Source organism: Cavia porcellus, unplaced genomic scaffold (assembly GCF_034190915.1).
Source record: "Cavia porcellus strain 051 isolate PalLab524CR breed Dunkin Hartley unplaced genomic scaffold, mCavPor4.1 scaffold_8, whole genome shotgun sequence".
NCBI lineage: Eukaryota > Metazoa > Chordata > Mammalia > Rodentia > Caviidae > Cavia > Cavia porcellus.
The window spans coordinates 92,086,827-92,108,236 of record NW_026947491.1 but is presented as its reverse complement, the minus strand read 5'-3'; the positions used below and the strand labels follow the sequence as shown (position 1 = coordinate 92,108,236).

At 59.0% G+C, this 21,410-nt stretch overlaps 1 protein-coding gene across 3 annotated transcripts in view; it reads right to left on the bottom strand.

Moving 5' to 3' along the window:
* The window catches only part of Chst11 (carbohydrate sulfotransferase 11), a 138,413-nt gene that overhangs the window by 16,723 nt on the left and 100,280 nt on the right, over positions 1-21,410 (bottom strand). The window contains exon 1 of one of the 3 annotated variants that reach the window (XM_063255481.1): positions 2,104-2,240. The exons of the other annotated variants lie outside the window; for them this stretch is intronic. Coding sequence (XP_063111551.1) covers positions 2,104-2,202 — 99 coding nt within the window. The 5' untranslated portion in view covers positions 2,203-2,240. Of the gene's footprint in view, positions 1-2,103; positions 2,241-21,410 lie in introns of those variants that run through there. 3 annotated transcript variants of the gene reach the window in all.

Sequence of the window (21,410 nt, the reverse complement as noted above, 5' to 3'; positions counted from 1 at the left end):
CAAGTGTCCCGCAGCCTGGCACCCGGGAACAGTGACCAGCTAGAGGGAAGCAGCAGCTCCCATCAGGTCAGCAGAAGCCGGGTGGGCTAGGAATCCTGATGTGGAAATGCCAGGGTGTCCACAGCGAAGTCCCCAGTGGCACAGGAGAGACGGCATCCAACAACGCCTGCTCATGAGCACCCGGCAGAGGGCACCGCGCAGCCCCGCAGCGGCAGGGAGGCGTGTCTCCGCCGAAGCTCTGCACATCTGTGTCCAAGCACAGGGCACAGAAACCTCCGCCCTCTCCGCACAGCCCCGGGACGCGGGTCGCTCCGGGAGCCTGTGCTCTCCCAGGCACCAGAAAGAGAGCTGGGCTGGGCCAGGAGACGGGCCTGAGGTCACACCGCCGAGAAATGTGCGAACCCGTGGCCCCAACTTACACACTACACCTAGAGGGGAGTGTCGGAAACACAGAGAGAAGGTGTCTGAGGTTTAGCATCAGAGCCGGCCTCGGGCCGCACAGCTGTGACTCCATCTGGGGGGCTGAGGCAGCCCGGGCACCTCAGCAAGACCTCGTCTCGAATCAAAACACAAAATCCTTTAAAAAAAAAAAAAAGGCAGGGACGTAGCTCAGTGTGAAGGCCTCAGTACCGGGAAAAAATTTAATCATCAGGTACTAAATCACAGCTTAAATTTTCTTAATAAAACGCACCTAAGTAACACAAGACAAGCATATGTATTAAAAGTCATAAAATAAGTTTGGGTTTCTTATACTAAACAATCGAATTTGCTTATGTATAAATATCAAGGGACAGAAAAGGCAGAATTTCAAGCCAAATTAAGTAAAATCAGGCAGTAACATCACACCTCGGCCGTCTCAGGAGGCTATATATTAAGGTTTTTTTCTTTTCAGGTCTTACACTTCATGATCTGGAGCAGTAAGACAAATGAGGCTTTGCAGATTTATTTCAGCATAAATTAACGCTAACCATCTGGATGGATAAGATAACCAAATAGTCATAAAATCTTGGCAGCCTCCGATGGAGGAAAAATTGCCTGGGAGCGGGCGGGGAGGGGGGGACCCGGCCGAGCTCACTGGCAGAGCTCCAGGGTGATCCCGGAGTTCACTGAGAGCCTGACTTTCCTGGCACTGGGATCAGAACGTATTTGCAGTGTGGAAGATCACAGGCCGCCTTTGGAGAGAAGAGGCCGCAGAGACAGCAACTCCTAACTGCGGGGCACCTTGGCTGAACGAGGGTGCCTGGCTCCTGAGTTTTGTGGTCTTTGGAGCTGGGAGGGGTCAGAGTTCACCGTTGTTTCGAGATGGCAGAGCCGGGATCAGAAAGCCGGGAACCTCTGCCATCCAAGACTCGGGTCCTTGCACCCCTCGTGTTGAGGCCCACGCGCCCATTCATGCGGCCATCCACCCACCTGCCCCTCCATCCTCCACCCACCCATCTCTTCACCCATTTACCCGTCCATCACCATCCCCTCCCCACTCACTGGCCCATCCGCGTTCCACAATCCCTGCCCACTCCGTGAGCCTAAGCCCTCGGGAAAGCAAGGGCAGAAGGGAAGGCCAGGCCTCTGGGGGAGAAGCCGCACCTGTGTGCGGCCAGCTTGCACCAGGAGGCCGTCCTGGCCTGGCCCTGCCCTCCCAAGCCACCGCCCACCCCTTCCCTCCGCAATCCGCTGGGCCGGTGGCTCCCAGGCAGCGCAGCAGAACCGCGGATCCAGGCAGTGAGTTTTCCGCAGACAGGACCCGGGCTCCACTCCGCCTTCACCCACTCACCGACGTTTACTGTGCCCAGCTGCCGCTGACCAGCACTGTGTGTCCACCCCAGCCATGCTGGACTCAGGCCTTTCCAGGCCTGAAGCCCTAACCCAAGCACAAGGCCACCCCAAGACGTGAGTCAGAGAACCAGGAGAAGCCCCAGAGTGAGGGTTAAGTCCAGCCCTCTGGGACTGTCCCCAAGGCGTCCGCATGACTCTGAAACTCTTCCCTGCTCTCTCCCGGGATGGGGGAGGGAACACATGCACTGCTGCATGCTGGGTCATCACGCAATGTACAGGGATTTGAGCCTCAGAATATCACAGAACACAGAAAATACAGGAAGACAGTACCATGGCACCACGCATCCCCATCAGCTGAACGCAGAGGTGGAGGCACTGGGTGGGTCTGGCGCTCCCTGGCAACCCCCACACGGATGGTGTGGTTGCCATGGCAGGTTGCCATGGTTACAGTATCTGCCTACCCAGTACTAGAAGCAGTGTTCAAATCCAGAGCCCGACCCCCGTGCGTTCTGTTAGATGCTGCTGCTCTGGGGTCACACACCTGGCGCCACTTTGTGCCACTTCAGAGGGGGCTTTATGGGTTCCAGAAAGGCCGGACCCTGACCCTGCAGAGAGGGTGCCACGACTGCCACTCATCAGCTCCGTACTCTCCGTCAGTGTGGTGAAAGCCAAGGCCCAAAATCCCGGAGGACTCCATCCCCGAGGTCCGGGTCAAGCCACTGCAGGTCTTCCAAGCTGGCAATCTGGGGCTAGTGCCGCCCACAGCTCATCTGCGTCCAGAGGCCAGCAGGAACTCCCCCTGCTCCCATGGACAGGACCCAGGCACGGCTGGAGAGAAGCCTCCTGCTGCCCCTTCAGAAGGGAGAAGGGCTCAGAGCCACAGAAGAAGGGAGGTTTCACCCTCATGGTAGATGACCAGCATGGCTGCCGAGGTCCTAATCTGTCTAAAGGACACGCGTCAGGCTTCATTTTGATGCTGGCTTGACTGGATGCCTCCGAGACCAGTCAAGCCCACTTCCAGGTATGCCTGGGAGGCGGGTCCCAAGATGACTGGCAGATGGGACAGCCAATGGAGGGGAGAGCCCCACTCTGAATGTGGGCTCCACCACCCAATGGGCTGGGGGCCGAGGAGGACCAAATGAAAGGGAGGAGGAGGAAGCCTCCCAGCCAGCCAGGCTCCCCTCCGCTCTCTGCTTCCAGCTGTCCGGAGGTGCTTTGCCTGCCTCGCACTCTGAAGCTCCTCTCTCTCTCCAGCTCCACAGCTCGAAACCCTCAAAGCTGTGAGCCATAATGAACCTCTCTGGGCTGATTCCCCAAGAATTTCATGCCCAAGATGAAAAGCTAACACAGTCTACCAAGTTGACTCTCTTCATTACCAAACTATGCCTCAGTTTCCCCATCTGCAAAATGGATTCGCTGAGGTCTACACACACAAAAACATTTCACGCAGGTGTGGCACAGACATAGTACTCCGTGTGACGATGACCTTAAATGACACCTCCATGTCAAACAATACAACCACTCCAAGGCCACAGCGATCAGTGACAGCAAGGTCCCGGTTCCCTCGAGGGTGACAGAGACCACTCCTGAAGGGGACAGCGATGTGCAAACAGTAACAAGGCTGTGGTGGGCATGAGGCGGGTACACAGCTCTGCAGGATGTCAGTTCCAGGCATGGGGACAGGGACGCTGAGGTCCTGGGGTGGAACCCGTGTGGTGTGTCTGGGGAGCACAGCCCAGGGACTGCGGGACCAGGTGGTAAGAGGTGACCAAGAAGGGACACAGGGCCCAGGACGGTCCCCTCAGGCTGTGCTCCCAGTCTCCAGAGCTCCCCTTGGCAACACAGCACCCAAGGAGGAAAAGAGCCACGCACAGCCTCGAGCTGCATCTGACCCTCTGTGCCCCACAGGGCAGGGGGCACAGGATTCCTCTCTCACTGCCCAGTTCTGGCCCCGAGGACCAGGTTATGTTTTCTCTGGCCCCACCAAGGGTGGCTCCAGGGTCCCTCACCCTGATGTGACCCTGGTGCCCTCACACCATGCCAGCTTGCTGGGCTGTGCCTGCCGTCGCCAAGCCACCAGCATCACCGGAAGGTCACTCGCAGCGTAGCGGGGGTCGGGCCCCACTGCCAGGGCTGCTGGGCAAAGCACGCTCAGAAGTGATGGGAGGAGGTGGCCGGCACGAGGGCCACGTCCTGGCCCCTGTAGCTGGGACCACTGTGGCCACAGGAGGCTGCCCAGGTTAGATCGGGTCAGGGGTTCTGGACAGGGAGACGATTCTGGGTCATCCAACATGAGCCAGCAAAGGCCCCTGGAGGCTGGAGCAAGCCAGGGTTGGGTTGCCCTGGACCTTGGGAAGGGACCCAGAATGGGGACATGCTGACCTCCGCTGCATGGACAGTCACCCCCAGGACCCACACAAGGTGCTGCAAGGTGAGCTAAGCGGCTCCCAAGTGACCAGGATGGGAAAGGTCACTGCCACGCCTGGGGGCAGGACAGAGATGACCCAGGGCACACGGGGTTGCACTTAATGCCCACTCCCACCCCCAGCAAACCCACAACAGTGAGCAAGCCTTCCAGAGTGGAGCCAGGTCCTCCTCGGGGCAGAGGGTGTCTCCTTCCCCAGGGTTTGAGAAGAATTAAGGACACCTAACACGATGGGCACCCACGGCTGGACTTCACCACACTGATCACGTAAGCTTCAGAACAAGCCTTGGAGGAGGACACAGAGAGCACTGGATGGGAGGGGAAACCGAGGCACAGAACACTGATGTGCTTGAGGACCTGGCTTAGTCCAGGGGTCTGACCCAGGGCTGGAGGCTGATTCCAGCTCCACACCGCAGGGTAAAGTCCTGACAGCGCCCGGAGCATGGCAGGCACAGCTGCCCACAGTGGCTTTTAGTATCTGACCGACTCACTCACCTGGGTGCCAGGTTGACTGCAAACCACGGTGCGCATTTAAATAAAGAAGCCTCACCCAGCCTCACGCCTAGCACACACAGCCAGCCCGTGTCCTGGCCACAGTCGGCAGCAGCTCTGCAGCCCTCTACCTGAGCGTCTTCAGGTGTGTGGTGGTCTTTCCTGGTGGTTTGGACTCTGGGAAGCCACTCAGTGCCAGCCCGGCCATCAGGCAGAGGAGGACCGAACCCCTGTCCCTGGGCCTGCCTCTCTGCTGGATGGTGCTGAGCCGAGCCAAGGCGCTTACAGGTTTCTGATCCTACCTCATAAAGACACTAGAGGACTTCCAGAGCCGCTTTGGACGCGCGTGTCGAGGAGGATGGGCTGAGGGAGTCCGAAGCCGGAGGAGGACTGGGGGGGCCATGCAGCTTTACCAGCGGAGAGCGCCCGTGTATTCTGATCCCCCGTGTGCCCCAGGAAAGAAGTGGGTGATGTAGCCCTGGAGCACGGGTCCAGGAGAGAGGAGCGGACACAGAAGGCCAGGAGGGGCGACCTCAGCAGACACTGGGCTCTGCACAGGGAGCTCGAGAAAGCCCGAGTCCTCTGCATCCCATGAGTCTCCTGGATCCGGCGCAGTACAAGTCAACCTGCCATAAATCACGCCAGCCTGCGGTCTCCTCTGGCTCAGCTTGCTGAGTCGCTGTCGCTTTGGCGGACGGGCGAGGTCAGGGGACGACACATGTCCGATGACAGCTGAGTCCAAACGAGAGGACGAGAGAAGAAACCGCTCAGCCCGCTGCTTCAGAGACACAGAGCATCTTCCTTCCCCAGGACCGCGCGGAGACCCGCTCGGGGGCCTGGCACATCTAGCACTGCACCCGCCAAGCCAGCGCTCAGGGAGGGCGCATGACTTGCTTGGTCACACGGTGTCTGGGCTCAGAAGGGCAGCTCTCCACACGCCCATGGGCACGGCGTGCTGTACCCCAGGAAAGTCGCCTGGCACTGATTAGGGCACCAAACCCCGGAGCACGTCATGGCATTTCATGACCACGCTGAAGGTGGCTGGCTCCACGCCGAGGGGCGCTGGGCGAGCTCCCCGGGTCACTTCTGTCCCTTTCGTCTCTTACCCATCTGTGACACGTGAGGGGATGCTGTCATCACGGAGACGCTGGGCCTTTGCTTTCACACGCACTGAGCCGGACGTCGCGTGGAAAGCGTCCCACCAAGAGGACAGCCTGGGTGTGACACAAACCTCGTCCCCAGCTGGGACTCAGACGGAAGTGGGACAGGCGAAGTCCCCGGCAGCCACGAGGCCTGGACCAGGGCAGGTGGGCAGACAGTGGGCAGAAGAGGTCCCCACGCCCCTTCTCCCTGTCCAGCCAGCGCGGAGTGGCGCCTGCCGTGTGTGCCGACTGCATTTAAACCTTCAGCAGCCAGGTGATGGGGTCAGGGGACGTTACCACGGTCACACGGCAACCACATCCGAGCTGTCTTCACTACACGGAGATACCCATGTGAGCCGAGTGTCAGAGAAGCCACCGGGGACAGTCTCGACATCTGGGACATCTGGGGCAGGTTCCGAGGATGGCTGCAAGGTGACAGAGATGGTCCCCATGGCAACAGCTGGCGCTGGCGGCACCTGACACCCTGGGCCTCTGGAAGGAGCTCCGGACCGACGCTGTCTCTGTTCCCCTTTCCCAGGTAAGAAGCTGAGGTCCAGGGGAACGACCTTGATCAACTGGGACAGCCGGGAGTGGTGCCCCGCACACGGGCACAACCGAAGGCCAGAGGAGGCACGCGAAGCTGCCGGGAGTGCTGCATGCACAGGCGTGTGTGTGCACCTGTGTGTGACCCAAGAAGGAAACTGAGCAGAGGTGGGCAGAGCCACACAAGCAGTGATGGAGGGGCTCCCAGGAAAGTGCAGAAGGACTTCTGCTCCCAGGACCACATCACATGTTGTTAGGAGACCCTGAGGGTAAGGAAGCCCTCGGTTTTAAGGGCTGGCTCCCCTGCAGCCCCTTTAGCACACAGGGACAGAGAGACACAACAGGCACAAGCCTCCTGTGGCCCGTTCTGGCCGCAGTGCACCAGGGCAGCAAACCCTTTTCCTCACTTTGTGAGTGCAGATTCTCCTGGGCCTCTGCGGCTGACTCCGTCCTGTTCAGCTGCTGGCCCAGGCCACGCTTCGTGGCTGCAGGAGGGGAAGGAGCCTCTCTGGAGTTATTATCTGTGGGGCGGTGATTTCTGGCATATTTGTGCATTCACCCAGTCCCCCCGCCCCCCTTTGAGGGAGTCACCATCACCCTGGAGAACACAGGGGGCTGAGGTCACAGCACAGGGAGCCTGGTTCAGAGCAGCTACGGGGAGGCCACCATCATGGCCTGAACCTGCCTGAGGTCACACGGTGATGGCCGAGCCTGGCTTGACCCAGGGCCAGGCTGTGCCCAAGGCCCAGTCCCATGTCCTACAGTTTGTGTTAGAAACTCCCAGTGAGACCCGGAACGGGAAGTGGGGTACACAGCAGGAGGGCCCACTCACGGCCGGCTGGAAGGAAGAATGAACCCCAGGCTCGGCCTGGCCTGTGGGGGCCTGTCCAGATGCAGCAGGGGCCGTGGAAGACCCCAGCCTCCTCCTCTGAGCAAACACCTCGCTTGCACCCTTCCTGAGAGCTGCGGGGGGAGCGGGCTCCACACAGGCAGAGCTCTCTGGACAGCGGTAAATACCCTCAATTACCGGTGTGGAACAGGGGCCTGATTGTGGCCGCTCAGAGGGGACATTGAGGAGGGCGTGGAGCTGGTAGACGGGAGGGCGGGGAGGGGTGCGGGGGCCCAGGGACACCGGCCCAACTGGCTGGTGGGGGACACAGCGGCGATTGTGCGAGCCAGGCCTGCAGGCATGGGGCTGGGCAAGCGGGGCTGGGACTTCCGAGCTTCTGGCCCAGAGAGGGGAGAGAGAAAGGCAGGGCCGAGCCGGACCCACACACGGCAGGACACTGCAGTGCCAGGACTGGACGATGTACGCAGACAGACAGACAGACAGACTGAGGCCCCAGGAAGCGTCTGCTTTGGCTGACAATGCTGCCCCCGGGCCTGTGCCAATGTCCACCCACGAGGCCCTGCGGGGACGCTGACCAGGAGCCCAGGGTCACGCAGTTGGGGCAGTAAAGGGTGCTGGCCCAAAGCCCGCAGACTTGGCTCCCTGAGAACCAGCCCGGGGCCAACGCCTGCCCTCAAGGGCTTCTGGCTGCCCATAGGGTCCCAGGTGACTCCGGGCACCTAGAGGCGTGGTGGTGACGCCCAGCACCCTGAGGCACAGGGCTCACTCTGGGAGCTGCCGAGGCCCTGTCACCTTCATCCCTCGTCATACAGAGAATGGCTGGGGTGGGAGCAAGCCTGTTTGTGGAATGACCGCGAGAGCAGGCCACCCAGCAGAGGGTCTCGGGGCGGGGCAGGCACTGAGTTCACAGCATGCAAGTGGCCAGGTGCATCGTCACGGGGCCTGAGGTGGCCCTCGGGGTCCCTAATGTTCACCAGGCCCCATAGAAGGAGCTGAGCAGGCTGGAGTCTCCAGCAGCTGCCCGTGGCCCACTTCCTCCCCCAGACCCGGCCACATGTGGGATGTGGGTCTGGGGGTGCACACAGGGGGCCCCCAATCTCTGGCTCCCTGCTCTTCCGGTCCTCCTCTATTGTGTTTCACTGCAAAAATCTCTGCTTCAGGCATTCTGAGCCTGGAGGGTTACGTCTGAAGAGCAATGGAGCAGGAGCCCCAATCTCCCCATCCGGGGTTTTCTCCCATAACCAGCCTGCAGACGGATGCAACTGGGGGATCAAAGCTCAGGGTCCCCAGAACAAGGAGGAAATCAGGGGGCCACCCATGCACAGGGTGGGCTGCAGGGCTGTTTCCTAAGAACCCCCAGCGTCTGTGTGGCATTTTGGGGGGAAAGAAAACTGAAACTCTCCCTTTATTAAATTTCTCTGTTCTTGCTTCCAAAGCTCACTGTCTGGGAAGGTTTGGGGGACCCGGCCCCCGAGTTCTCAGGGCAGGGGCAGCAGGGCACTTCCTGGTACCCGGACCTGGCCGTGGTGGCAGTTTAAGCACGGTAGTCGGGTCCCAATTCTGTACCCGCTGTGTGACCACAGGAGGGGCAGCCAGGAGGAAAGAAGCCTCCGGAAACACAGACGTTCGTGCTGGATCCGGCACAGGGTCTCAGCCTGACGTGAGCCGTCTGGACCAGAAAGGCAGCATGAGCGTCTTTCTCCTTGGCTGTGCCTTGCTCCTACCCAAAGCCCAGTTTCCTCCCAAATCCCGAGATAAGTGTTGTTATTAAGATTTAATGCCACATGGAGAAACAGGGCCGGAAAACCAGGTGCAATGGCGCAGGCCTGTCATCTCAACCTTCGAGAGGCTGAGGCAGGAGGATCGCTGGGAATTCAAGGCCAGCCTGGGCTACCTGTGGTTTCAAGGCCAGTTTAGGCTAGAGACTGTCTCAAAGTCCCCCAACACAAAAAGTGCCCAGAGCAGGGACGGCAGCCTGGACAAAGACACACAATTACAATGAATGAGGTGGAACCGGACCTCAGATTCCAACCTTGGGTCTCACCAGTCACCCGCTCTGCACCACAGAGGGGCATCAGTGACGCCAGGTTCCGGTTATAATTAACCGTCAAGGTCTGCCTCGGGGTCAAGGTCATTAAAAATAAAAACATCTTGGCATCTTTAAAAGAACCACACATGGAGAGCCATAAATGCAGTCAATGGGCCTACGCTGGCGACATGGAAATATTTCCACGAAGCAGTTTTGCAGTTTTGTAAATGGCTCGTGCAAAACTGCAGGACGTCACCAGGCTGCTGAGGAACAATTTCCTCCCGACTCGACCCTCAGCCGGTCCTGGGAAGCCGTAAACACGAGGGCGGGCAGGGTGTCCCCACCACCGCCGTCCCCTCCTCCAACCGTGCTGCTGGGCTGCTCCGCCTTCTGTTTTACTGGCAAAAATAAATCTTACCTCTTCACACAAAGCCGTGCTTCTCTAGAACAAACCTCAAGAGAGGTGATGTGCTTAGATCCACACAGAGCAGCTGTGCTGTCTTCAGACCTGAAGCCCGAGTGGAAAAGTGAGACTGTGCACAGGAATAAAAAGGGCTGTCGCCAGCCTCACTGTCTCGGGAATAGGAGATGCGTAAGGCTGGGCAGAGGGACAGCTTTTTATAAAAACCTGCCGCTGTTTCACCTGGACCATCATGTGCCCCTCGCCTCCCATCTCAGGGAGGGTCGGGCTGGGAGAGACGATGCCCTGGCAGGAAATCACTGCCTCCAGGCAGGGAAGCCAGCGCCCTCGGATTCCTGGATGTTTAGAACTGAACAGAACGCCGGGCATAGCCCAGCTGCTTAATGCGCAGGCCAGATGGGTGGGAGGATGGATGGAGGATGGAGGAGGATGGATGGAGGATGGAGGAGGATGGAGGAGGATGGAGGAGGATGGATGAAGGATGGAGGAGGATGGAGGAGGATGGAGGAGGATGGAGGAGGATGGATGAAGGATGGAGGAGGATGGAGGAGGATGGAGGAGGATGGAGGAGGATGGAGGAGGATGGATGGAGGATGGAGGAGGATGGAGGAGGATGGAGGAGGATGGAGGATGGATGGATGGAGGATGGATGGAGGATGGAGGAGGATGGAGGAGGATGGAGGAGGATGGAGGAGGATGGATGAAGGATGGAGGAGGATGGAGGAGGATGGATGAAGGATGGATGGATGGAGGATGGATGGAGGATGGAGGAGGATGGAGGAGGATGGAGGAGGATGGATGGAGGATGGAGGAGGATGGAGGAGGATGGAGGAGGATGGAGGAGGATGGATGGAGGATGGATGGATGGAGGATGGATGGAGGATGGAGGAGGATGGAGGAGGATGGAGGAGGATGGATGAAGGATGGAGGAGGATGGAGGAGGATGGAGGAGGATGGAGGAGGATGGAGGAGGATGGATGAAGGATGGAGGAGGATGGAGGAGGATGGAGGAGGATGGAGGATGGATGGATGGAGGATGGATGGAGGATGGAGGAGGATGGAGGAGGATGGAGGAGGATGGAGGAGGATGGAGGAGGATGGATGAAGGATGGAGGAGGATGGAGGAGGATGGAGGAGGATGGAGGAGGATGGAGGAGGATGGATGAAGGATGGAGGAGGATGGAGGAGGATGGATGAAGGATGGATGGATGGAGGATGGATGGAGGATGGAGGAGGATGGAGGAGGATGGAGGAGGATGGATGGAGGATGGAGGAGGATGGAGGAGGATGGAGGAGGATGGAGGAGGATGGATGGAGGATGGATGGATGGAGGATGGATGGAGGATGGAGGAGGATGGAGGAGGATGGAGGAGGATGGATGAAGGATGGAGGAGGATGGAGGAGGATGGAGGAGGATGGAGGAGGATGGAGGAGGATGGATGAAGGATGGAGGAGGATGGAGGAGGATGGAGGAGGATGGAGGATGGATGGATGGAGGATGGATGGAGGATGGAGGAGGATGGAGGAGGATGGAGGAGGATGGAGGAGGATGGAGGAGGATGGATGAAGGATGGAGGAGGATGGAGGAGGATGGAGGATGGATGGATGGAGGATGGAGGAGGATGGAGGATGGATGGATGGAGGATGGATGGAGGATGGAGGAGGATGGAGGAGGATGGAGGAGGATGGAGGAGGATGGATGAAGGATGGAGGAGGATGGAGGAGGATGGAGGAGGATGGAGGAGGATGGAGGAGGATGGATGAAGGATGGAGGAGGATGGAGGAGGATGGAGGAGGATGGAGGAGGGATGGATGGATGGAGGATGGAGGAGGATGGAGGAGGATGGAGGAGGATGGAGGAGGATGGAGGAGGATGGATGAAGGATGGAGGAGGATGGAGGAGGATGGAGGATGGATGGATGGAGGATGGAGGAGGATGGAGGATGGATGGATGGAGGATGGATGGAGGATGGAGGAGGATGGATGGAGGATGGAGGAGGATGGAGGAGGATGGAGGAGGATGGAGGCGGATGGAGGAGGATGGAGGAGGATGGAGGAGGATGGAGGAGGATGGATGGAGGATGGAGGAGGATGGAGGAGGATGGAGGAGGATGGAGGAGGATGGAGGAGGATGGATGGAGGATGGAGGAGGATGGAGGAGGATGGAGGAGGATGGAGGAGGATGGAGGAGGATGGAGGAGGATGGAGGCGGATGGAGGAGGATGGAGGAGGATGGAGGAGGATGGAGGAGGATGGATGGAGGATGGAGGAGGATGGAGGAGGATGGAGGAGGATGGAGGAGGATGGAGGAGGATGGATGGAGGATGGAGGAGGATGGAGGAGGATGGAGGAGGATGGAGGAGGATGGAGGAGGATGGAGGAGGATGGATGGAGGATGGAGGAGGATAGATGGAGGAGGATGGAGGAGGATGGATGGAGGATGGAGGAGGATGGATGGAGGATGGAGGAGGATGGAGGAGGATGGAGGAGGATGGAGGAGGATGGAGGAGGATGGAGGAGGATGGATGGAGGATGGAGGAGGATAGATGGAGGAGGATGGAGGAGGATGGATGGAGGATGAAGGAGGATGGAGGAGGATGGAGGAGGATGGATGGAGGATGGAGGAGGATGGAGGAAGATGGAGGAGGATGGATGGAGGATGGATGGAGGATGGATGGAGGATGGATGGATGGAGGCGGATGGATGGAGGATGGAGGAGGATGGAGGAGGATGGAGGAGGATGGAGGAGGATGGAGGAGGATGGATGGAGGAGGATGGAGGAGGATGGATGGAGGATGGAGGAGGATGGAGGAGGATGGAGGAGGATGGATGGAGGATGGAGGAGGATGGAGGAAGATGGAGGAGGATGGATGGAGGATGGAGGAGGATGGAGGAAGATGGAGGAGGATGGATGGAGGATGGATGGAGGATGGATGGAGGATGGATGGATGGATGGCGATGGATGGAGGATGGAGGAGGATGGAGGAGGATGGATGGAGGATGGAGGAGGAGGAGGAGGATGGAGGAGGATGGAGGAGGATGGAGGAGGGTGGAGGAGGATGGATGGAGGATGGAGGAGGATGGAGGAGGATGGAGGAGGATGGAGGAGGATGGATGGAGGGAGGATGGATGGAGGAGGATGGAGGAGGATGGAGGAGGATGGAGGAGAAGGAGGGGAGGATGGATGGAGGATGGAGGAGGATAGATGGAGGAGGATGGAGGAGGATGGATGGAGGATGGAGAGGATGGAGGAGATGGAGGAGGATGGATGGAGGATGGAGGAGGATGGAGGAAGATGGAGGAGGATGGATGGAGGATGGATGGAGGATGGAGGAGGATGGAGGAGGATGGAGGAGGATGGATGGAGGATGGAGGAGGATGGAGGAGGATGGATGGGATGGAGGAGGATGGAGGAGGATGGAGGAGGATGGATGGAGGATGGAGGAGGATGGATGGAGGAGGATGAGGATGGAGGGAGGAGGATGGAGGAGGATGGAGGAGGATGGATGGAGGATGGCGGAGGATAGATGGAGGAGGATGGAGGAGGAAGGAAGGAGGATGAAGGAGGATGGAGGAGGATGGAGGAGGATGGATGGAGGGATGGAGGAGGATGGATGGGATGGAGGAGGATGGATGGAGGATGGATGGGGATGGATGGGGAGGTGGAGTGGAGGAGGATGGATGGAGGATGGAGGAGGAGGAGGATTGAGTGGATGGATGGATGGAGGATGGAGGAGGATGGAGGGAGGATGGATGGAGGATGGAGGAGGATGGAGGGGATGGAGGAGGATGGATGGAGGGGAGTGGAGGATGGATGGAGGAGGATGGATGAGGGATGGATGGAGGATGGAGGAGAGGATGGAGGAGGATGGATGGGGATGGAGGAGGATGGAGGAGGAGTGGAGGAGGATGGAGGAGGATGGATGGAGGATGGAGGAGGATGGAGGAGGATGGAGGAGGATGGATGGAGGATGGAGGAGGATGGAGGAGGATGGATGGAGGATGGAGGATGGCTGAGGAGGAGGATGGAGGAGGATGGATGGATGGAGGATGAGGAGGATGGAGGAGGATGGAGGAGATGGATGGAGGATGAGGAGGATGGAGGAGGATGGATGGAGGATGGAGGAGGATGGAGGAGGATGGAGGAGGATGGATGGAGGATGGAGGAGGATGGAGGAGGATGGATGGAGGATGGAGGAGGATGGAGGAGGCTGGAGGAGGATGGAGGAGGATGGAGGAGGGTGGAGGAGGATGGATGGAGGATGGAGGAGGATGGAGGAGGATGGAGGAGGATGGAGGAGGATGGATGGAGGATGGAGGAGGATGGAGGAGATGGAGGGATGATGGAGGAGGATGGGATGGAGGGATGGAGGAGGATAGATGGAGGAGGATGGAGGAGGATGGATGGAGGATGGAGGAGGATGGAGGAGGATGGAGGAGGATGGATGGAGGATGGAGGAGGATGGAGGAAGATGGAGGAGGATGGATGGAGGATGGATGGAGGATGGAGGAGGATGGAGGAGGATGGAGGAGGATGGATGGAGGATGGAGGAGGATGGAGGAGGATGGATGGAGGATGGAGGAGGATGGAGGAGGATGGAGGAGGATGGATGGAGGATGGAGGAGGATGGATGGAGGAGGATGGAGGATGGAGGAGGATGGAGGAGGATGGAGGAGGGATGGATGGAGGATGGAGGAGGATAGATGGAGGAGGATGGAGGAGGATGGATGGAGGATGAAGGAGGATGGAGGAGGATGGAGGAGGATGGATGGAGGATGGAGGAGGATGGAGGAAGATGGAGGAGGATGGATGGAGGATGGATGGAGGATGGATGGAGGATGGATGGATGGAGGCGGATGGATGGAGGATGGAGGAGGATGGAGGAGGATGGAGGAGGATGGAGGAGGATGGAGGAGGATGGATGGAGGATGGAGGAGGATGGAGGAGGATGGATGGAGGATGGAGGAGGATGGAGGAGGATGGAGGAGGATGGATGGAGGATGGAGGAGGATGGAGGAAGATGGAGGAGGATGGATGGAGGATGGATGGAGGATGGATGGAGGATGGATGGATGGAGGCGGATGGATGGAGGATGGAGGAGGATGGAGGAGGATGGAGGAGGATGGAGGAGGATGGAGGAGGATGGATGGAGGATGGAGGAGGATGGAGGAGGATGGATGGAGGATGGAGGAGGATGGAGGAGGATGGATGGAGGATGGAGGAGGATGGAGGAGGATGGATGGAGGATGGAGGAGGATGGAGGAGGATGGAGGAGGATGGAGGAGGATGGAGGAGGGTGGAGGAGGATGGATGGAGGATGGAGGAGGATGGAGGAGGATGGAGGAGGATGGAGGAGGATGGAGGAGGATGGAGGAGGATGGATGGAGGATGGAGGAGGATAGATGGAGGAGGATGGAGGAGGATGGATGGAGGATGGAGGAGGATGGAGGAGGATGGAGGAGGATGGATGGAGGATGGAGGAGGATGGAGGAAGATGGAGGAGGATGGATGGAGGATGGATGGAGGATGGATGGATGGAGGAGGATGGAGGCGGATGGATGGAGGATGGAGGAGGATGGAGGAGGATGGAGGAGGATGGAGGAGGATGGATGGAGGATGGAGGAGGATGGAGGAGGATGGATGGAGGATGGAGGAGGATGGAGGAGGATGGAGGAGGATGGATGGAGGATGGAGGAGGATGGATGGAGGAGGATGGAGGATGGAGGAGGATGGAGGAGGATGGAGGAGGATGGATGGAGGATGGAGGAGGATGGAGGAGGATGGATGGAGGATGGAGGAGGATGGAGGAGGATGGATGGAGGATGGAGGAGGATGGATGGAGGATGGAGGAGGATGGAGGAGGATGGATGGAGGATGGAGGAGGATGGAGGAGGATGGAGGAGGATGGATGGAGGATGGAGGAGGATGGAGGAGGATGGAGGAGGATGGAGGAGGATGGATGGAGGATGGAGGAGGATGGAGGAGGATGGATGGATGGAGGATGGAGGAGGATGGATGGAGAATGGATGGATGGGCAGATGAGGAGAAGGAAGGAAAGATGGAAGCTGGAACAGATGGCTGGATGAATGGATGAACGGACATAAGGAGAGAAGCATGAACAGAAGGACAGATGGAGAGACGGACAGAAAGAGGGACAGGTGACGGCGTTGGAAAGCAGGGATCACCGGAAGCACAGCGTCCCTCTTAGGGACTCATTAAGAATGGCGTTGCCTGGCCTAGAGCAAGGGACAGGCATCTGCATTCCGCCAGCGCCCCCGCAGTGACACCGGGGCGGCCTCAGCTCTCCGCCGGGCAGGGTCCGTGGCGGGGCATCCTCAGGGAGACGCGGTTCACCAGGTTCACGGCACCAGCGCCTGGGACACCAGTTCAGTCACCAAATATCAGGAAGAGAAACTGCTCACAGCTGACACAGGCTGTCGCAACCCGCCAAGTGCCCCCCACCACGTGGTCTAAGGGCAGAAGCAGAACACAGAACACAGACAGTGTCCAGGAGGGTGTGCAGGAGGATTCTCCCTGGGGAGCGCGCCTGCTGGTGATCTTTAGTTTACTTTTATGTATTTTTCATACTTTGTGTCACAAACGCGCATCTCTTTCATATTAGAAAAAAATGTTTTGAATGGCAAGAAATCTCGGTGCCCGTGAAGAGAAGGCACCGTCAGCCTTTCCTGTCTGGGCCCGTGACCCCTGGGGCGAGGGAGCTTCAGAAGGGCCATCTCAGCACTGCACACGTCACTCCCCAGGTGACACCTCCGCCCTGGGCCGGGGATTCTAACAGAGGGAGCCCCAAAGCTCACAAGGCGGACACAGGCTGGTGGGAATCCCTGCCTTCTGAGGAAGGGCTCTGAGCGTGCTGCGGTTTGGGGGGTACTGTGGGGCTCCTGGGACCCACCTCCCCCATACTGGGGGATGACTGATAGCAAACCGAGTCCCCAGAGTCAGCTTAGCAACAGGAGAGTCAGTCTCCATCCCAAGCGGGAGGAAATGTTAGAGGGATTTCACTCCTGTGAGATGCGGAAAAGCCACGGCCGCTTCGCAATGACGGGAAGACAAGGTCTCTCCTTCCCTGCACGCAGATAATCCACAAGTGTCACCCACACAGGGGAGGACAGAGTCCTTGCCATGCTGCCCAACCCAGGCTGGACCGGCCTGGTGCGCTCCAGGGCCATCGCCGGTCCCCCAGCCACCCCCTGCTCCATGGGACCAGCTGCCCCTGCTTTCCCTTCGGCCACCGTGAAGGACAGCTGCACGACCCAGCACACACTAAACACGTCGTCGGCTCTCGTGGCCCAATTTCTAGGTCACACAACGCCTGCGGTCCTGCTGTTTCAACTAAACCACTCATCAGCCCTTCCCCAGGTCAGTAATTTCAGCCTCGGGGGCCTGCAAACATCAAAACAAGAGCCATAAAAAGTAACAGCAAGCCAATGAAAGCTGGAGGAGCCGCAAACTCTACCTGCATGACAGCTGGACAACACACACAGCCCGCCCGCTCTGAAAGGGCGGAAGCCCCCACCCCGACTGGCCGGCTTTTCTCTCTCTCCGAAAGCTCCTGCTCTCCCATCTGCCACCCTGGCGGGCCTGCATCCCTCACCGCTGGGCAAAAGAGATGGGAGACACTACACTTCCGACCCCAGGAAGCAAACGCGATCCACAGATGGCTGCAGGAGTCAGGAAATGATCGTGAAACTCTCGCTATCATTTGAAAAAAGTGAAGTCATGATTGGGATTCACAAGCATTAATGCAAATCAAGCAAGGCCAGAGAAGCACATCCGTTAGCACTTGGCTGCTTAAAAATTCAGTTCCGGCTTCTGAGCATCCCACCATGATGGCAGAGCTGGTGAGTTCCAGGGCCGGGAGAGCTGTGGTTACTCCGGGCACACGGCTGGTGAGAGACGGGCTGACACTCGACCCCAGATCTCAGCCCTGGGCCACTTCTCCGTGACCTGCTTCAGCTGTGGTGAAAGGTCACACAGATCCGATGACAGGCCAGGCACCTGTTCGCAGTGGGGACTCTGACTCCAGCTAAGCCACCGGCATCCAACTTGGTATTTCCACTAAAAATGTTTCCCCGTCTCCACCACCACCATCCATATGGGGCTTGGTGAGTCACCCCCGGGGGACACTCAGGATGTCTCATTAAAAGGAACTGCTGGTTTGTGCCAAGATTCTATGTTCTAATTCTGCTGCAAACAGAAAAAAGCAGGTGCCTTCTAGCAGGCAGGGCATACAGATACTCGTCACCTGCAACTTCTGGAGGATTTTACCCAAATTCCACATTGGCATGGAAAGGAATGCTTCCCTGGGGACCACTCGACACAGGGGACATCAAGGGTGTCAGGAGCCCGGCACCCACTATCTTGGGCAGGCGGACCTGACCTCCTGCTGCCCGTCCAGTGAGGTGGAGAGCAAACCCGGGGGTGTCCAGGAGGCCTCTCAGCCCCAGTGGGCTGCTTGTCCCACAGGTCACCTGCCCAGTGGCTCCCATCAGTCCCACGATCGTCCAGGCAGATGTTTCCGTTAGGAAACACAGGTGGGGAAACTGAGTCTCAGGAAGTTGTCAGTGCTCAAGACAAGCCATGCCAGGATATGGGTGATGGCAAATGGACATCAGATCTGTCTGGCAATATCATAGCTGTGTGTGCAGAGGAGACAGGAGGGGACCACAGGGCGGTCAAGCTGTGGCTGTGACTGAGGCCCTGTTCTCTGAGCACTGAGCCGACTCCGGCCCAGAGACGTCACACGAGGACATAAAGCGCACAGCAACCCAAGCAGAAGGCTCGGATGTGGACCTGTGGGGACCGTTCCTGCCTCGGCCTCCTTGGACCAGAATCCTCGCCCAGATGCTGACCTGGGGCTGCTCAAGGCTGAGGGTGGAGTCTGACTCAGTTTCCCTGTGCCCTGAGGTCCCCGGGGAGCCTGGGGTGTGCCTCACTCGAGGGAACTAGGCTGTTTCTCTGCTCGGGAGAGATGGGGAGGCGGGCGGCATTTTCCAGCTCCTGGATGCTCCGAGAGAACCTTGTCTGGCCGAGCTGGTGGAAATTCCCCTGGGCCGTCCCCAGCACAGAGATCTGAAGGGCCTCCTCCGGGGATGAACGGAGCCTTCACGCTGCCCGCACAGAGCTGGATTCTCTGCGGCTCGGGAACGGAGAGGGGGTGTCCCCTTGGGCGGGGCGTGTGGCTGCCTGCACAGCAGACGGGGCCCAGACTCCCTGAGCCAGCGTCCCCGTCCAGGTGAGGACAGGAGACCTGGGCTAACGGAGACCCGGCACCCCAATGAGAGCAGCATCAAGAGGGCGCCACGTGCAGGACCCCAAGATGAGCTGCACGCCACAGCGGCAGGCGAGTGTGAGCTGTGTGTGTGATCTCACACTTACTTCCCAGCAGCCACACTAAAACCTGTCAAATTTAGCAGGTGGTGCCTGCCTGTAGTCCCAGAGCTTGGGAAGCTGAGGCAGGAGGATTCCTGAAAGCTCCAAAAGAAGTAGAAATACATAAGCAGACTGTCTCGAAAACAAAACAGAAAAACAAAAATTAAAAGTCCATTTTTACTTTTCTAACCCTGAAACCTAGCCGTTCAGAACGTAACTGATGTAAAAGTCAGCGGTAACACTGCCGCTCTTGGCCCACCCTCTACACGGGAGAAAGCGGCCTGCACTTAGCATCTGCCACATCCGGACACACAGCAGCCACGTCCAGTGCTTGTGGGGAAAACGTGAAATGCCGTGGACACCTCTAACTCCCCCAAAGACCACGACACTGCCAACCCCACTGCACCAACAAGCAGAGTACACAGGGCCCAGGGAGGTCGCTCGGGGTCACAGCTGGCAGACAAGGATACAGAAACGCAGACCCGGGTCTCTGTTCGCACCTCGGTACCAGCACAGAGCCAGAACTTAGTAGCCCAGGCTGGCTAGAAATTGTAGCAACCCTCCTGCCTCAGCCTCCTGGGTGGAGTCTGGTTAAGCTGAACAGAGACTCTGGCATTAGGGGTACTAACTGGAGGAGAAGCAGCTTAAAATTAAAGGACCCTCGATGGCCAGGCCCCCAACAGAGACTCTGATCACCTGCTGCTGTGCAGCCTGGCCCAGGTGACACAGCCTTCCTGAGCCTCCATCCCCAGCTGTGCAGCGGGAGTAACAGCAGCACCCTTGTCCGGGGTCCCCAGGTCGATACAGGGGTTCTGGCCGGCCCCTCGGCCACGACAGCTAGGGTTCTGGGGTTCCCAGGGGAGGGGGAAGGGCAAGGCAAACCCTCAGTCCTCCGGGTCCCAAGGCCACTTCCCTGTCTCCAGTCAGATCCCCATCTCCTATTCACACGTCAAAGTCCTAACCCCGAATCTCAGGACTGTGGGTAGCGACGGCATCTTCACAGAGATGCTCAGGTCACAGTGAGGGCCCTGCCCCAGACCACCAGTGTCTTCAGGGCAAGGGCCACAGCCCACTCCTGTCACCCGTGTGGAGGACACACAAGTTGGGCCCCGCGGGCACCCACCCAGCCCCACCGCACCTTGTGAACGAACGTCCGAGCCCGCGGGCCCTGGCGGGCCTGGCGCGTGGAAAAGTACCCAGGAAGGTGGCTGCGCTCCAACACTGCTGCCCCGTTCCTGGTTCCTGCCGCCTTCCAGCTCCCCCTGTGCACGGCGGGGAAATAAAGCGCATCTGTCCTCTGCCCCGGCCGCCTGGACGCCCACTCCGGAGAGAGCCAAGGCAGATGGGAACACAGCTGCCCATTGAGCAGGCCCTCCCCGCGGGTCCCCGACACAGGACACCGGCCGGGGCCCTGCTTGGGGAGCCAGCACCCCGTGGCTGTTTCCTGACGTGGGGGCCCTGGGGTGCACAGGGCAGCGACCTGGGGCGGCTCCTGCAGACTCTGCAAGCTGAGAAAGCTGCAGTTACTTCATGGGAGGCGGAGGAGGTGGGCAGGGTGCGGGAGGGTTCCCATCTCATCTGCTGGGGAAGAAGAAAGGGACTGGCCCCCAGGCCGCCCCCGGGAGGGGAGGGGGCCCCCAAAGCCCTGCAAGCCCCCTCCTCTAGCGGCTTCTCAGTGCTGCTCGGCCCCTGCCTGTCGCTGAAGGCACGAGCTGGGTCCAGCCAGGGTCCCGCTGCCGTCACCCTCGGGCTGAAGATGCTACACAGAGAATCCCAGAGACAGTTTTACCGTTCTGGAAAACGGGATAAATCTTGTGCCACACCCAGTTTGCCCTGCCCAGAATTGAGTACTGCTGCTCTGTCCAGAGTGTCCGCAGGGTGTATGCTGCCTGCCCAGCCGTCATTTAGCCTCCCCTCTCCCTTGTCGGGTCACCACTGCAGCGGTGAAGCACTTCTGTGCAAGAATCCTTATTTTACTTAACAACAGCTCCCTCAAACTGGAGGTGCAGGGCACACCCATAATCCCAGCACTCGGCAGGCTGAGGCAGGAGGGCTACTGCAAATTCAGGGCCAGCCGGCGCTACACAGTGAGTTCAAGGCCAGCCTGGGCTACAGTGAGACCCCGCCTCAAAAAACCAGTGAGTAAATAAATAACCAAATGTCCCAAAGTGCACACTGACGAGTGTGGAATCACAACTGTGTGCACGCTGACGGCCAGCACAGGAGTGTCCGGGCTGCCCCTCCCTGCAGTGTGCTCCTGGGGACAGGGACTCCAGCCCCTGTGACACTGGTCACTGGCGGGAGCGTAACATGGCGAGCGGTCACCAGGCAGAGGGAGAACGGG